The 17,610-nt window shown below is 46.1% G+C and overlaps 1 protein-coding gene across 1 annotated transcript; it reads left to right on the forward strand.

The window, feature by feature from the left end:
* The first annotated feature begins 965 nt into the window (after window positions 1–965).
* Window positions 966–14,113, forward strand: GMNN (geminin DNA replication inhibitor). Its single transcript, XM_090039497.1, has 7 exons — window positions 966–1,106; window positions 1,198–1,247; window positions 5,304–5,402; window positions 5,891–6,029; window positions 7,372–7,454; window positions 7,541–7,651; window positions 13,557–14,113. Exons 2-7 carry the CDS (start codon window positions 1,200–1,202, stop codon window positions 13,746–13,748), a joined length of 672 nt encoding a protein of 223 aa, XP_089895623.1. The 5' UTR covers window positions 966–1,106; window positions 1,198–1,199; the 3' UTR covers window positions 13,749–14,113.
* The last annotated feature ends 3,497 nt before the right edge of the window (window positions 14,114–17,610 follow it).

Consider the following 17,610-nt stretch of genomic DNA (forward strand, 5'->3'; position numbering starts at 1 on the left):
AAATCTGCTATTGATAATGCATTTTTAATAATATTTCTAACAGCCGGATGCCTACCGCAGTCCACACTCACACAGGTGGACACTGACAAATTGTGGGCTGCGATCCTTGTGATGGAGACCTGTAGTCCTGGCATTGGTGTGCCAGTGCATCTGCGCTTTGGCAGTGCAGCAGCAGGGGTTGCTCTACATCCAGAGGATTCCTGCTGACAGAACTTTATAGGGTAGACAGGACCCTCCTCCACCAGCCTAAAAACCCTTCACACCCAGTATTTTCTCCTAGAGATACAAAGAACACCCCAACTGGCTATTGACAGCAGTGCAAAGACATAGCCTAGGCCTGAGGAGACAAGAAGGGTCAAGCATAGTCTCTGCGTATGGGATCGCAGCTCTGCAGCAGCCAGGGACATTTAATGGAGTCCGAGTTTTCATGCCTGCTGGTCCCTGTGTCCTCAGCCAGTGAAGAAACCACCACAGTGTGTACGTGTGACAACAGCCTGGTGTGTGTGTATCTGTAGACAACCTGGTGTGCACGCGTATGTGTAAACAACCTGGAGGGGTTGTGTGTGTAGACAACTTGGTGGAGTGTGTGTGTGTGTGCGTGGAGACAACCTGGTGTGCACGTAGACAACCTGGGGGGGGTGTATGTGTCTGAGAGGAGACAACCTGGTGTGGGTGTGCTGGTGGGGGTGGTTGTTATCACTAGTATCACTCCAGGCACCGGGTACTGGCAGAGGCTTCTCCCGTGCCAGCCGCAGCCCCCGACGTGCCCCCAAGGCCTCCGCTCGCCCCCTGCCCCCGCGGGCCCCCCCCAACCTCTTCCTCTCCCGCCACTAGAGCCAGCCGGCCTCCGATTGGTCGCCGTGGGAAGGACCCGCCACATCAGCCCCGCCTCTCCCCAGTAGCGTCACAGAAAGAGGGTCACGTGACGCGGCGGGCGCGGCCTGCCATTAGTCGACCGGAGAGGAAACAAGCCGCCTCCCGCCTCAGTCAAGGGAAGTGCGACACGGGAGGCGGGTCACGTGACGCGACGGGGCCCGCCCGCTTCCTGGCTGCTTAAGCGAGCGCGCGGGCCGTCGTGCGGGGAGTGAGCTGTGCGGGTCTGGAAGGTGCCGCTTCTTCCCTCGAGGGGTGGGGGTGGTCCCGGGGGTTCCCCCTTCCGTCCGTGGGGCTGACGCGGCTGTTCCTTTCTCTCCGCAGGTATGGCCCCCACGTCGCCTGAGGCCGAGAAGGCGCCGGGCAGGATCCAGGTGGGTGTCAGGGTCGAGGCCTGAGCGCAGGGCGGTGCTGCGGAGGGTGCCCGGCCCCTCTTCCTCGTCGCGCCCTCGAGGGGCTGTGCAGGGCCTTGGGGACAGGGTGCAGGCGGCATGGGGCGCACTTGCAAGTAGGCGAGGGGTGCTCCCTAGCTGCCCTGCCATGCTGCAGACCGTGCCTGCCCCTTGTGTTCCCTCCTGCCCCCGCCCCATCTGTAGCTGTGCAGTCTGCCCCATGGGCTCAGTGCTGTCCCTGCGCTGACCTACCTGCTAGCAATGTTGGCTGTGCTTGTGCTCTGGGTTAGCTATCTCCCGTTGTAAGGCATTGTAAAGCTAGGTGCTGCAGGCACATCCCTTTGTGGCAGGCCCTGAATGTAAACTACAAGTCCATATTGGCAAACTTGGAAAACTGATTTGTGCCATTAAACCAGGCTTACCTGTGAATGCTGCAAAATCCTGGAGAGACTAGGGGGGAAGTTATTGCTACAGCAGAGGTGCTCTAATGGAGGGGTTCCCAACCTCTTTTAGGCTGAGGGGCATACTGTGGATACATAGCCAACTCTCTTATACTCAGTATAAGAAAGGATTGGCTGCTGGTCTGCAGTATGCCAAAATTAACAATCATCAGTTCAGAGTTCATGTAGTACTAAATAAGGTGCACAGGGAATAGTTACTACATGCCTGACTACATGTAATCAAATCACTAGTCTGCAATGTGCTGTGAAATGCTAAGAAGATATTTATGGGGTTACCCTTGGGGAAAGGCAGGGCTGGGGAATACCAGTTTCTTTTAAAGATGACATAAACTTGAGTGGGGATTTCAGAAGTTCCAGCCCAAAGGAAAGAGCTGTCTGCACATACTCTGCCCCTGGAAAGTAATAGGGCACATCCTATTAGCCTACTGCTAGAAACATTTCCGTGTCTTGTATTCAGATTTTAAAACAATTTATAAATGGCTTTACCTGAAGAAAGCGCTTTCTTTAACAAGGATGTGGACCACCAAAGATTAATCTATTAGATTTCTGGATGGGTTCAGTAGCTAAAGCACTTCTCTTTGGAAGTGTTGTGTGTTCAAACCTGCACCTCCCACGTGAGCACAGCCTAGAGCAAATCTGGGGAGGTGTGTTCTTCACCACCTGTATTGCTGAAGACTTGCAGCAAAGAATATGGATGGGGTTTATGGGGCCAGAGAGAAAAAGGCTGATTGGCTGACTGGCTGAGGCACTAGCCTAAGAGAATCCTGGATTCCTGTCCCAGGACTGTTAATATACTTTTATATCAGTTGCTAGATAAAATACTGAGGTCCTGATAAAGGAAACGAAGTTAAACGCTAGACTCCTCTCAAATGAGAGCCTTTGATAATAAGCCATGCAGTTCTTTCAATCCAGCAGCGCTTGAACTCTTTTTGGCACGGTGGCTGGCTTTCAACTGGAGGTGGAGGATTCATCTAGCAGATAGCTAGGTGGTCATAGCATTCCCTGGGAGATGCTTCAAGCATGTTTGAAGCATGTTGCGATAAGGGGAACAATTGAATCTGGGTCTCCTGCTTCCCAAGTAGTTTACCTGCTAGCTTATGTAAAAGACAAGCATTTCTCTCCTGACTGTGGTTTTAGAATTGGCCCTTCTCCCTTGTTTGGCAGAATAGATAGATGCCTGCTGTTGGAAGACTCTCATTCATTGAATCCCAAGGGGGTGGATGCGATCCAAGCGTTTAAGTTCAAGAGAAGGGTAGGATTTCAGACATTCCCTTCTCTGCTTGTATTTCCCATTCCCTGCTTTTAGATTGGGAGTCAGCAACCTGTCAGATGAATCTGGCCTGCAGAAGCCCAATTTGGCATGGGGTGGGGGGTGTCACAGACCTGTACTACCCATCCCCTCCACAGTGGAGCATTGGGCCTTGCTGCAGAGGGATTGAGTAACAACTGGCTACTTGGCTGGTAGAACTTGTTGTGGGGACAGGGAAGACCAGGTCATGTCACAGCCACCCTGGCAAAAGTTTCTAACCTCTGCTGTAGAACTGCCTGCTCAGTATTGGGGTAGCTGGGTTGCCATTCTGAGAAACCATGAATAGCATCAGGAATCTGGTGTCTAAGGTGGGGTTCTCAATCCCATGCTAGGCTTTTTTTTTCTTTTTTTTTTTCCCTTTTTTCTTTTTTTCGTTAAGTGTTTAGAGTTGGGTGCTGATGCACCCAAATTCTTCACTGAGGACTAGCCGTTTGTTTGTTTGTTTGTTTGTTTGTTTGTTTGTTTGTTTGTTTGTTTGTTTGTTTGTTTGTTTGTTTGTTTGTTTGTTTGTTTGTTTGTTTGTTTGTTTGTTTGTTTGTTTGTTTGTTTGTTTGTTTGTTTGTTTGTTTGTTTGTTTGTTTGTTTGTTTGTTTGTTTAAACCTGTTCCCAACAAATTTAGAAGTTATCAGGCAAATGGTATGAAGTCATCCTTCTTCTAAATAGTCACCCCTCTGAAGAACTTTGGCTGACTTGATTTATTCAAAGTACATTGTACCTCTGTTAGGGGTAATATATACCCTTATCAAAAAACAATGGCATAAAAGCTGTATGCATATAATAATGTCATATGGTAACTTGCTCCAGAGAGAAATGGGTGCAGTTTTCTTACTTTCCTCCGGGAAAAACCGCATAGGACCCTTAATGTTTTCTGCTACTCTCTGGCGGGAAGGACTAATCTCAACACCACTACAGACTTGTAATGCTGCTGTGGTTCTAATGGGAATCGCCAGATATTTGGATAATTAAACATTTCCACATGGTCTCATCTTCGCTGAGCATATGGCTTTAATCTAGTTTTATAGTGGCTAGCTGAATTACTTCTCTTGTTCTGGACACGTGTCTAAATCTGTTCAAAGCAAGGGGTTAACTTGTGCACTTAGTATATTTTTGCCAGAGGAGTACTGACTAACTAACCTTGAATAGCAGCAAGTAGAAACACGGTGTAGTGTTTGTTCCCAGAGTAGCTGGCATTTGTCCTTTACTTCAGTGGTAAGATAATTGGTGGCAGAAACTTTACCGTGGGAAAGGTGAACTCCTGTCATGTGAGTTATGGTGTGAAATCGGTACAGTGTGAATCAGTAACTTTCTCACGCTGGCATGGTATTGTGTTCTTGCTATCCGTGTTTGAGTGTCTGCCATTTGTTTGCTATCCCATGGTGGCAGTGTACCTAATGAATAAGGGAGATTTAATGCAGGAAATAAGTATTTATGCATGACAAGGAAGGTGATAAACATTCTCTTGTATAGAACAATAGTCTGGCTGGATCTTGCCAGATAATCAAATGGCATTTAGAATTTTAACTAGATGAAGCAAAACATCTCTCAAATGCATGTGATCTTTCAAAGACTTATTGGGATGTATGTGGAAAATGACAGTGAAAAATGAATCTCGGACTTCTTGTGCATCTTAGGCAGTTGGATTTAAATTGGTGAATTTACCTTAAGGCAAAAGTATAGAGACAGTCTTGATACTGCGTCAAGAGACCTAGAAAGCCTGCTTGTGGTGATCTTTAAATACCACTCTCTAAATGAGTTGCTGGACTATGGTTGAATTAAGGCCCCAGTACAAACATGGCTCTTGTCTGACCTGTTACTGCAGTGAAGCCTGGCTTTGTGGCATGTCTGCCCAATAATTAGTTCTGCATCCTCCCTAAATGCCATGCCAATCATCTTCCTCTGCCCTATCTACTTCTCTGCTTTCTGCTTCTGGCCCTATATTCCACTGTTCCATGTTCCCTCCTTGATCTGCCAAGTGCTGCAGGTTGGGCTTAAGGTCTCTCATACTTTATGCATAACCCAGCTAAAGCATATTTAGGACTTGCCCCTGGAAACACAACTGTTAGAACCCAGCTATGCTACAAATAGGAGTCCTGTCTTAACAAGGCCCCTTTGCTTGGCTGGAATTACAGTGCACTCAGTCTGAAAACAGACTCAATGAATGCAGTTAATCCGTATCATTGAGTAATTCATGTCATGTGACAAGCTTAAGATAATCTTCTGAATGGAATAAAATAACTTTTGATATTTTAAAAATACTTCTCTCTTAGAAGTACTTCACAGCTAGCACATGCAGCTCAGCCCCAAGGCGGACCCTTACGATGATTCAGCCTTCAGCAGCAGGCTGCCTTGTTGGCAGAGGCAATCAGGTATGAATTATAAAACTCACTTAATCTGTAACATAAGCCAAACGTTGTGGGGTTAATTATGCATAAGGTAGAACTATAGTCCATATTGAGCATACAGTAAATTGCATATGATCCATTAGTGGTGTGAATGGTAGTTTAAATTGTTTGCATCCTTCGTAGCTCTGGGGCAATGAATATTAAATCTAGCATGACTGCTTCAAATAGTTTGACAGCACTTCAAAAGAACTACTTGCTTATCAGATCTAGAGAACTAATGCTGGAGAGATTAAAAACTTATTACATTTACCAGAACTAAATTTCAGTACAAAAAATATGGAATGGGTGCAGTTGTGGCACAAACTGTACTGTGCTTGAAGGACAGAGTCCCTGTTGCCGAAAGGCATACAAATTGCAAAAACATTCCTTGTCACTTGTGATAAGAATTCAGAAGAGTACTATTTCTGTTCAGCATTGTAATATCTCAAAATCAAACTGCTTCTACATCACAGCCTACCAAATCCTCAATCAAGAGGAAACTTTGGAATAACCAGTTAGCTTCGAAGAGTTGTAAAGCTGAAGTTGTCAAAAGAGAACAAGAAAATGAGAGTCTAAATGACATCACTCAAGCTGTGGATCTTATGGTAAAAAGTAAGTGGCATTGTTGTTTGGCATACAAAAAAAAATGTTGTTGGTGGTGGAAACTTAAGCTGTACAGCTTGTCCTCACTTTATTTCTGCCAAAACTAGATATTGGTACCATTTTATACTGTTGCCAACAGTAACAGATTTACCAAGCTTAATCAATTCTGTGTCCTTTTTGTGAGCTTAATTATGGTATAAGGAATTGGTCCTAAGGAGCCATTGCTTAGCTGTTTCAGAACCAATAACAAACACATGCTTAAGCTTGAAATCCTACACCTCAAATCAGCTAGGCAGGTAGTGTTCATGAGTCTAAGCTGTGGACTGGATCTGGCCTGTTGTCATTAGATCTGGCCTGTGAGTCTTCTGCTGCCAGTGGCTGCCTCTGATCCAAAGTGGGACATTTTGGCTTGCATCTAGAGAAGGCTGCCTACCACTGGTTTAAACAGTGCTTAAATAAAGCTGCAATTGTGCTTTGGCATTGACCTATGAGTTTTCTGTCTCCATGAACATGTGTTAACAGTGTTGTTCTAAACTAGTCTACTTAAATAGCATCATTAGTTGAGGAGAATTCTTCTGGTGTGGGGTAGTCTTTTTGGCACCTGTGAACCTCACTTAGCTAGCCTTTTCTGATTTTGACAGTCGCTTTTGTGACTCCTAAGTAGACGGACCATATGTCCTGGTTTAGCCAGGGGAGTCATGGATTTAAAGGCTGGTCCTGGCTGGTTGGTGAGAAATTTTAAAACTAGCATCCTGGAAACAGGTGCAGGGTACAGTCCAGCAGGGAGGTAGAGTGACCAGCATGCCAGGCAGATGGGCAAGCAGGCAGGCACCAGTGGCAGGCTGCCTTGCACACCACGCCACCCTGCTTCTATGTCTGCCTGCAGCAGTGCCACTAACTTGGGAGGAGGAAGAAGGGGAAGTCTCCCAGACTTCCCTTTCTCCCATATGGTAACCCTATGATGAGTGTCTTGCAACTGAGATCATCTTACAATGCATGTTGCAGATTCTTACTTCAGCCTCCTACAGTCACCAGAAAATTTATCTTTAACACTTGTGCCAAAAAACAAATTGCTACAGTCCAAGAGCTTGGTCTGATTGTTGGAGATGCTTACTTTTTTTTAAACAGGGCTCAAAAAAAGTGCTCATTTACAGTTATTAGTAGATGTACACACTCCACAGTAGTTAGTAGAGCTCATAACTGCTTTTTAGCAGGTTGCAGTGGAATGTGTAGTAACAGATGGCAGAATTGCCCAAAACTTTAATGTAACAATTTGAAAGCTTTAGGAGTTGGCCCTCTTGAATTCAAGTCCTTGGCAAATAACACCTCTCACATGAAACTCTTACTGCAGAAAGTCCCCCATCTCAGTACTGGAAGGAAGTGGCTGAAGAAAGGAGGAAGGCTCTGTATGAAGTACTTCAAGAAAATGAAAAGGTAGTTAATTCCCACTTGGCAGTTGCTCGTAATAGCAGGTTTTGGCTGCTATCCTGCTGAAATGTTTTAATCTGCCTCTTTTCCAGCTGCACAAAGAAATTGAACAAAAAGATGGTGAAATTGCCCATTTAAAAGAAGAAAATGATGAGCTGCTGTTACTTGCAGAGCACGTGCGGTATATGACGAACATGATTGAAGTAAGTACAAAGGACTATGGGGGTTCTCTTTTGGTTTTTGTTTTGTTCTGCTGTTGTTAACCTAGAACGGGTTTTCAGCCGGGGGTACATGTACCTCTGGGGGTACTTCTAATGGCCTCAGGGAGTGTTCCAGCAGTGGGTGCCCCCACTGATATTTCCATTTGGACCCCCCATCCCTGGGTCGCCAATCGGCTGCTGGGGTTACAATGACTCAAAAAGGCTGAAAACCCCTGACCTAGAACATTAACTATGGAATGTCTACTAAACGGTGACTTCCATTTTGGCTAGTAACTACTCTTCCACATTGTCAAAAACCAGCCTGACCATGGTGTTAGTCTGCTGTATTCTGGATATCTGCTTTTCCCATGAAGGTCCTAGAGGCCTAGTTTAATGACTGATTGCCTTAAATTGCTCCTCAAACTTGATTCTTGCCTGCTGGTCCAAACCCATGGGGAATGTTGAACTCACTAGAGCAGTGGTGCTCAACCTTCTGGTCCCACGGGTCAAACAAGTGGCACTGTGTTGATCTGTGGGCTGGATCCAATACAGAGTTACTGAGTGGGCTTGGTCCACAAGGAACAGCAGTTAATACTACCACTCTTCCACCTGCCACCAAAATGATGGCCCAGTAGAGAGCCCCATGGGCCAGATCTGGCCTGCAGGGTAGAGGCTGAGCACCATAGCACAAGAGGGATGAGCAGCTTGGCTTGAGCCCTTGGTTAAAGCAAGAGGTTCCTTAGCCAGCTCAGGGGATGTCTGCCAATGTTTCTCAACAGACCAAGCAAGGAGAAGACTGAAGGGGCTCTGCTTTACCCAAGTGCTAGCAAGCTCTCTGAATGGGGTGTTGGTCTATCACAAGATTCATGGAGATCTGTAGTTCATGTTGCAAGAATATAAAGTGCGTTGTGGTGTGTGGCTCTTAATTCTTTGCTAAGCATGTGTTCCTCTTGCAATTTAATGTATTGTCTTCCCAAGAAGTTACTTGACTCTTGAGCACCTGAGGTCATGGAAGGTCTAAGGCCCTGGCTCAATGGCCAAGGCAGCTGGATTACAGAGTTTTACAACCAAAAGGCTCAGCCCAGAGAACTATACCTGCAAGTGGGCTAAAACTAACCCTTAAGTTTGGTGGTCTCTTTTGTTTTTAATCTAATGGGTTTAAACTTTGCTCTTCCACTTGAGTTTGTGGCTCTTAATTCTTTTCCCCATAATTACTGTATTTACCCAAATGCAAGATGACTTTGAATTTAAGATACAGCCAGTAACTGTATTCTATACATGGAGACATATTTTTAAATGTTAATCTTTCCATATATGGAATCTAACTATTGGAGGGTTGTTTTAATTAGTCTATCCCACCACTGCAGCATGGGAGGATGTGGGGGTGGGGAGGGAGACTGGGGCAGGTGAGCCCCTGTCGTCTCCACAGCCTCTGGGCAATAATAAGACTTCAGTAGCACTTGACACGGAGGGAGGAATTTGGCTCCCCATGCTGTTGCGAGGAGAAACACCTGCCCACTTCTAACCCAAGGTGAGTCATTCAAACCTGCAGCTAGAAAAAGTTGCTGACTTACTGTCCAAACAATCATGCTAATGAAGTTCAGACATACTATGGGTGTTATCTGTGTCACTTGCAGTGGTATGTATTACCACATTTTTGCCTCATCATCTAATTGAGTTGAAATCTGCTAAACTGGCATCAGTTGTGTAGACATAATTTCATAGTTTCTAGGGTCGGAAGAGACCTGAGCAGATCATCAAGTCCGACCCCCTGCCATGGCAGGAAAGAGTACTGGGGTCAAATGACCGCAGCAAGGTGTTCATCTAGCGTCCTCTTAAAGACCCCCAGGATAGGAGCTAGCACCACTTCTCTTGGAAGTTGGTTCCAGATCCTAGCTGCGCTGACTGTGAAGTAGCACCTCCTGATATCTAGCCTAAATCTACCTTCTCTCAGCTTGTGACCGTTATTCCCGGTCACTCCTGGCAGTGCTCAGGGGAACAGAGACTTCCCCAGTGCCTGCTGGTCCCCTCTGACTAGTTTGTAACAGGCTACTAGATCCCTCCCCCTTCAGCCTTCTCTTGTGGAGGCTGAACGGGTTCAGGTCCCATAGCCTCTCCTCATAGGGTCTGCCCTGCTGCCCCTGATCATGCGAGTAGCCTTCCTCTGGACCCTCTCCATGTTGTCCACATCTCTCCTGAAGTGTGGCGCCCAGAACTGGATGCAGTACTCCAGCTGTGGCCTGACCAGTGCTGCATAGAGGGGGAGGATCACCTGCTTGAGATGCATCTGTGGATGCATAACAGGGTGTGGTTGGCCTTCCTGACTGCATCCCCACACTGCCAGCCCACGTTCATCTTGGAGTCAATGATGACTCCAAGATCCTTTTCCACTTCTGTACTGATGAGAAGGGAGTTCCCCAACCTGTAGGTATGGTGCTAGTTCTTCCTCCCCAGGTGCAGCACCTTGCACTTGTCAGTGCTGAATCCCATCCTGTTCTCATCCGCCCACCCCTGTAACCTGTCTAGGTCCCATTGCCGCCTATTCCTTCCTTCTAGCATGCCCACTTCCCCCCATATCTTAGTGTCATCAACAAATTTGAACAGGGTGCTTTTTACCTCCTTGTCGAAGTCACTGATGAAGATGTTGAACAGTGGGCCTGAGGACTGAGCCCTGGGGGACCCCACTGCCCACATCCCTCCAGGTTGAAAATGACCCATCCACCACCACTCTCTGGGTGCGGCCCTCCAGCCAGTTGGCGACCCATTTGACTGTGTGGGTGTTGACACCACAGTCCCCCGGTTTTTTTTAAGGAGAATGGGGTGAGAGACAGTGTTGAAGGCCTTCCTAAAGTCCAGAAAGACTATGTCCACTGCTACACCTGCATCTAAGGATTTGGTGACCTGGTCGTAGAAGGCCACCACGTTGGTCTGACAGGACCTGTCTCTAATGAACCTGTGTTGGTTGCCCCTAAGCATAATCTCCCCTGCTGGCCCCTTGTGGATATGTGCCAGAATAATTTCCTCAAAGTTTGCCCAGGATCGAGGTAAGACTAACTGGCCTATAGTTTCCCGGGTCCTCCTTCCTCCCCATTTTGAAGATGGGAACCATGTTGGCCTTCTTCCAGTCCTCTGGCACCACACCGGAGCACCACAAGTGCTCGTAAACCCGTGCCAGGGGTCCTGCAATGACCTCAGCCAATTCCCTCAGTACTCTGGGGTGGAGATCGTCCGGATAAGCTGATTTGAATAAATCCAGTCCTTCCAGAAGTTCCCTGACTAGTTCCTCACTGACCCTTGGCCTAGGTGCACCTCCCCTGGGATCTAGTGGGGGTGACTGTTCCGGTCCCTGCTCAGGAAAATAGAGGCAAAGAAATAGTTAACTATGTTGGCTTTGTCGTCTGCTGTGATGACCAAATTTTCCTAGTGTGTCTTGCAGGAGCCCCATGTTACCTAGAACCTTTTTGCCCCCTATGTATTTAAAAAAAGGACTTCTTGTCCTTGATCTGGTAAGCTAGTCCGAGTTCCATCTCCACCTTGGCCTTCCTGACTGCCCCCCTGCATCCCCGAGCAACCGCAGTATAGTCCTCCCTGGTGATGGCCCCTCCCTTCCATTGGGTGTACGCCTCCCTTTTAGTGAGAAGACATCCCTGGATGCTTTTGGTGAGCCTTGGTGGCTTTTGTGCCCTCCTGCTCCCTTTGATCCGTGTTGGGATTACCTCCCTTTGGGCTTGGAGGATCGTCTCTGTAAGGAGTGACCACTCTTCTTGGACACCTGGCTCCCCTCTGGGAGCTCAGTGCTTCCCCGACTATCCTCCTTAGCTCATTGCAGTGCAGCCTCCTGAAATCTAGGGCTGCTGCCTTGCTGTAGGCCTCTGCCACCTTGCGCTGGATGGTGGATTCCAGCAGGCGATTGATCACTGTCACCCAGGTGGTCGAGCACCTGCAGCCCAGCCCCCTTACCAGGTCGTCACCCGTAGCCAGCACCAGGTCCAACAAGGCGTCTCCCCTGGTGGGGCTGTGCACCTCCTGGGTTAGATGGAGGTCCTGTATTCTGGCTAGGAACTTACGTGAACGGTCAGATCTGGCTGACTGCTCTTCCCAGCAGATGTCTGGAAAGTTCAGGTCCCCAGTGTTGACCACATCCTTTGACCTAACTACCTCTGTGAGCTGAATTAAGAATTCTTGGTCTAGCTCTTCCCCTTGGTTGGGTGGTCTGTAGTAGATCCCCACTGTTACATCTCTTTCCCCTCGACTGCCTTGTATTCTAACCCAGAGCACTTCAGTGTGCCCCTCCTCTGATTCTTTGCTAATTGATGAGGATGTGTATTCCTTCTTAATGTCGAGTGCCACACCCCTGCCTTTCCTCCCTGTCCTGTCCCTCCTGTACAGCCTATAGCCCTTGATATTCACCACCCAGTCATGCGTTGGGGCCCACCACATTTCAGTGAGTCCCACTATATCTGGGTTGGTGTCAGGTAGCAGGAGGGTAAGTTCCTCTTGCTTGTTTCCCATACTATGAGCGTTTATGTAGAGGCATTTGAGGCCTTGTGTGGATGTGTGCACTGGCCCCCTACTTTCAGCATTACCCTGGACCGTGTCGCTTACCTGTGTATATGTTCCACTCGTTGGCCTAGGCTGGGCTGTACTTGTGGATGTTGCTTGGTTTGGCAGTCCACTGTTTCCTCCGCCCTCGTCTTCCCCTTCCCCCTAGACCCTAGCTTAAAGCCTGCTGGAGGAGATCTGCCAACCTAGAAGAAAACACACGCACCTTTAGGGGAAAGGTGGAGCCCATCCCATCCGAGCATGTCTCTTGTTGTGATGTGCCAGTCATTGTCAAGGAAGCCAGAGCCTGCCTCGAGACAGTCTGAGACCTAAAGGCCTAACTTTAGGTAGTTTCCAGTTGCATGTGAGCAGCCTACTAGATCACAAATGGAGTGTAATGAGAAGCTTTAACCATTTGTTGAGCAACTGACACATTTCTATTGTGGTTTCACTGATTGAACTAGTACAAATTCAAGCCTACCTCTGTTTTTATAATCCTTCTGTTTGCTGTTCATCTGGATAACAAGATAACATTAGGTTGTAGCAGGATTTTAAAAAAATAGACCTAAACTAGTGAGGATTATGTAGGGTGGAGGCAATGATGGTTTGGTCTTGCGCATTTTTCAAACGGTGCTTGCCTGGGATGGTGTATGTGTTTTGTTTTTTACTCAAAATGGCTAACCTAGCTATTTACTAATAAAGGTGTGGCAGATGGTTGTTGGAAGACAGGTCCCTGTCAAGTTTAAACTAGTCATAAATTCATAGATTGTCAGGGGCTGGAAGGGGCCTCGCAAGATCATCGGGTCCAGACCCCCTGCACTAGACAGGAAAGACAACTGGGGGTCGGGTGACCCCAGCAAGGTGACTGTCCAGTCTCCTCTTGAAGATTTCCAGGGTAGGCGATTGTCATGATTTGCCTAATATCAATGACCTCTAAAGATTTGCTCTTCTCAGGTCAAGAATCAACAGGTTCATTCTAAAAAACAAAACAAAAAACACTTGGCTTGTTGCCAAGAGTCTTCTCATTTTATATTGCTGTGGTGGAAGAAAAAAATGTATATGTAAAATTGGGATCAAAGATAGTCATGGCAATATAGTGAAATAAAACCTTATTTGGAAAACAGTTTCTTTAAAGTTTGGTTAAACTCACTTCTGGCAAAATAGACTTTGCCTAGGGATTCTAGAAAGCCTCAAGCAAACTAGATACAACTGCAGACTGGAAATAGCACTTCTGGGTGAGATGTCAAAGAATGGTTTAACACTGGACTAATGAGAGAAAAAAAGTTTTTGTTTTACAGAAATGAGAATTTATATTCTAACTGATTGCTAATGTCCTATATAAAATTTTTCCTCCTGTATCTTCCAGAGACTGACTGGGCAGGTACCTGACAGCCTTGAAGCATTAAAGGATCTAGACTTGGAAGAACTTAAACAGGAGGATGAGGAGAAAGATTTGGGAAGTAATTTAAATAGTGATTCAGAAGAGGAGTCTTCAAAGTCATGCGATTCTGAGGAGAATGCTACAGTCTCACGTGTGAACAACCCAAGAAGTCTGTGAAACTGGCTTGGAAATGTAAATAGCCAGGGTTTGTGTTTTGCAGCTTCCATTTTTGTTACTTTTATTTCATCTTTTTTCTTAATTCTGAATTCATTCTTGGACAAAACCTACTGCCAAACTTACCTCAGGTACAATTGTTGAATTTTGTGGAAGCTTTAAAGGTGATGCAGCAGATTTTAACTGGTGATATGTAGCAATGGAAATATTTGTATACTGCCTAAACAAGGTTTTAGAGGTCACTTGTATAAATGCAAATACTATATATTTCTGATTTGTTTTGTAAATAGTTATCAGTTGGTGTGAGACGCACAGTATGTCTCAGACCGTATTTGATTTAAATAAACTTTACTCTTGCAACCTTTCTATTGCTTGATCAGTGTGAAAACATTGCTATGGTGTCCTTCTTGAAAGTGTAGCAGTGGAGCAATCCATCAGTGTGATCATAACACTTGGTGTGCTATGATGTGTGCCACGCAGATCTCCCCACAACTTGAATGGTTTTGTAGACTTTCTACTGTATTAAACCCTAAGTGAAAAAGGGAACAAACCATTTCACAGGAGGGCCTCTTAAGAGTTCTGCAATAAGATGGGGTTAGTAAGCTTTAGAGCAAGTGTCACACCCTGTGCTGTGTAGCAACATGTGGCTATTGAACTAGTATCATGGCACTACAGCTCTTCCTAATTATACAGGCTAAGGCTATAGTTGGCATGTAGTTAGCTTCTTGCTGTCCTTGGAGTTTGCTGGGGATATGTAGCACAAATAGTTTTGAGTCCTTAGCTTCAAACTTCATAGTGAAGGCTAGTGATAAAATCTGGAAATTAGGTTCTTCATAGGAAAACTAAGTAGTTACCACTACAGACAATGTCATTACCAAACATCTGTAATAACACCACTGCTTAAAGTCCTACAAGTGCCCTCCTTGAACCCAGTACAGCTTGCTATACAGTTCTGGAGCAGTGGGGAAGAGGGAGAAAATGTATGAGCAATATCCAGTTTCCTAGTCCAAGAACAAGGAAGCATAACACTTCTTACTTGACTCCATATTCTGAAATAAGTTCTGGGTATATTTGTTGTCTTGTCTATTTGTCTGCTCAAGGACTAGATAATTTCTCAATGTTCAAAGAATCACTGAAGGATGATGCTGTAAGTGTTGTGGAATGGGGCATATCACTAAGTTCTCTGTAGAGTAGAATTGACCTGTTTCTTGTCTTAAGCTATTGCAACATAAATTTAAAGCAAGCGCACACACACACCCCTCTGCCTGTTTGCAACTGGCTTACTGGATGAGCATGAAGAAGACATTCCACAGTCACTATCTTGCAGAGGAGTGATGTGGCTAATGTCTGCTTGTTATTAGATCTTCAGCTCAAGTGAACAAATACCCATTTACAGCTTGGTCAACTGGAGATGGCCTTCTGTGCAAGACTGCTTATGTTTGGCTCTGGTGAGATGCTTGAACTACCCTGTATGTGGCCCATATGTTAACTAGAACAAACTTGTTTACTTACTGCTACTAAGCGTTTACAGGACCTTATCATTAAAGCATATGCAATACACCAACCATGAGGGCTAGGTCTAATTGGCATTCTAAACATCCACTTTTAGGTAAAGAATGAAAATACTTTTGGAATTCACTAGAACTTTTCCCATACTTGAAAAGATGGTTAATTCAACTAGAAACTCTTGTAATAAGGTAGAAGCAGTTGCTAGTAATGAATACTATTAAGGACCTATGACTCTCTGCCAGCAATTGAGCTCTAATTTCATTTTTCTTGGTGAGAAGTCCAAATTTTAGGCTGCAGTAAATGTTAATGAAAAATAACAAAACTTAAAGCTAATTGCCCAGATCTGGGTTGTTGGGTTACATCATGCTGTGTGGGTGGGCTAGTCACTGGAATATGTCTCGATTTATCCTATGTACTAGTATGGATGGTTTGTTACCCTTACTTAAAGGGAGGATGGAAACACGTTAGACACTCGGTTTGAAGTTAAACTTTTGGAAGGTCCAACTATGCAAACTACTTTTAGTTACCATTTGTGAGCTCTTCAGGACAACTGTGTATCCCATAGTAATAGTCTATAAATCAGCAGCCCAAGTGAAGTTTCTACGGGCTATCCTTGAAAGCTAGAGGTGCACTGATATATCAGTTGCATATCAGATCACCGATAACAGGAAAATTAACATAATCGGCTTTTTTATCTCAGTTGAAAATGTCACCGATAAATGTCATGCGCATGCGTGCAGCTCGATAGCTTGGAGAGCAGCATCCTGCCAGTAAGTCGGATGGGGGGGAGGCAGATTGAGGCCCCCACAGTGAGGGAGGGAGTGGGGCAGGAGCAGGCCCTGCCTGGGCAGGGTAGTGAATGTTCCCTGGGGCTGGGAGCAGGACTGAACTGTGGATGGTTCATCAAGGGGATGAGGAGGGGGGCAGCTCCCTGCTGCTGCTGCTGCTGCTTGCACCCCTAGGAAGCATGGTGGTTTTGTGTCCCCCTGGATTTGTGTGCAGGGTGAGGGTGGGCTGCAGGTTATGGGCAGCACCCGCCTCTTCCCAGTGTGGGGGCTGGGCCAGGGCGGGGTCAGCTGTGCAGGGCAGGTGGCAGTGGCATTGGGAAGGGGTGGTATAGGTGGGCTACAGGGAATTTTGAGGTGGCCATAGCTTGAGGGTCCCCTCCCCACAGTGCTGCCCCTGCACTCTGTTCTGCTGCCTTTCCCTTAGGAGCCCTGCTGCCCCAAGGAGGGGCAGTGCAAGGTGGGGAAATGGCTCCCAACTCTGCTCCCAACTCTGGGATCCTGTTCGCTGCCCTGGCTAGGTATCGCCTGCCTTGTCCATTGCCCCACTCGCTCCATCACTGCGGGGGCCCTGATCTGCCCTGCCCTCTCCCCCCCCCAACTTCCTGGCAGGATGCTGCTCTAGCTGCTGGACTGCATTCCTGTAAATCGGCTCTTGGATCGGTATCAGCGGAAATGGCTGACTTAATGATCGGTAGGGGTGTGCAAAGCAGTTTGTATTTGATTCAGATTGGCCTACTGAATTGAGCCAAATCTCTGCCAAATTAAATCAGGAACCAAAACTTTGCACAGCCCTGATAATCAGGTATTTGTATCATCCAATCAAATCTTGATCAGTGCATCCCTATTCAAAGCTTTTCAGCTCAAGAACAAGTTAAGTAGAGAACAATAATTTAAATATACTCATTCCTGTAATTCTAACACAAAGACAAATTTATTGGGTAGCTTAGGATAAGGTTGACAATAAAAAGATATGACCAGGTCAGAACAACAGTAGTGTTATGGCAAAAAAATAAAGTAAAATAAAGCCCTCTTTAAAAGGGATAGGGAGGGAACCATAATTAACATTTTGAGTACCTGAGTTTTCATGGCATTATAGGACCATAGTTGTCTAAATAAGTGTCTAGGGCATTTGTACATGCTATGTTTTTTGCCCTTTTTTGTGCTGCAACTGTGTGACTCATTTGCATAAGAAGGATTTCTGGATGCTTTAAAAGTCTTTCTGGTACATTAAACTAAAACTTCTTGGATGTTGTTTAGTTTAGTTTCCAGCAAACTGGAGGCTTCTTGATTGGTGAGGAAGCTTTATTTCATACTTCGGAAGGAGTTAAAAACTGTTTCATAGGAAAGTTTCCCAAAGCATTTTCTGCTTTATGGGACGTCCAATACAAATACAGCAGTGGGGGAATAGGGGTTGCCTTCTTTGGGAAATGTTTTATGTTGCATGAGCACTGAATTAGAAGGTTTGTAGGAGTATCTGATGGCAGATTTTTGATTGGGACAAGGGAGGCCTTTGGTACTCTATTGGTGCCTGTAGACGTGTGGGGACATGGCTCTGCTGTGCTGGAGCA

Source organism: Crocodylus siamensis, chromosome 3, assembly GCF_052110815.1.
Source record: "Crocodylus siamensis isolate JL-2025a chromosome 3, ASM5211081v1, whole genome shotgun sequence".
Taxonomy (NCBI): Eukaryota; Metazoa; Chordata; order Crocodylia; family Crocodylidae; genus Crocodylus; species Crocodylus siamensis.

What these genes read in the sequence shown, in the direction of transcription:
- GMNN (XM_090039497.1), top strand. Translation starts at nt 1,200, where the DNA reads ATGGCCCCCACGTCGCCTGAGGCCGAGAAGGCGCCGGGCAGGATCCAG. An exon ending in TTGTTGGCAGAGGCAATCAG is followed by an intron (nt 5,403 to 5,890) that starts GTATGAATTATA and finishes TCTACATCACAG; the next exon opens with CCTACCAAATCCTCAATCAA. An exon ending in TGTGGATCTTATGGTAAAAA is followed by an intron (nt 6,030 to 7,371) that starts GTAAGTGGCATT and finishes CTCTTACTGCAG; the next exon opens with AAAGTCCCCCATCTCAGTAC.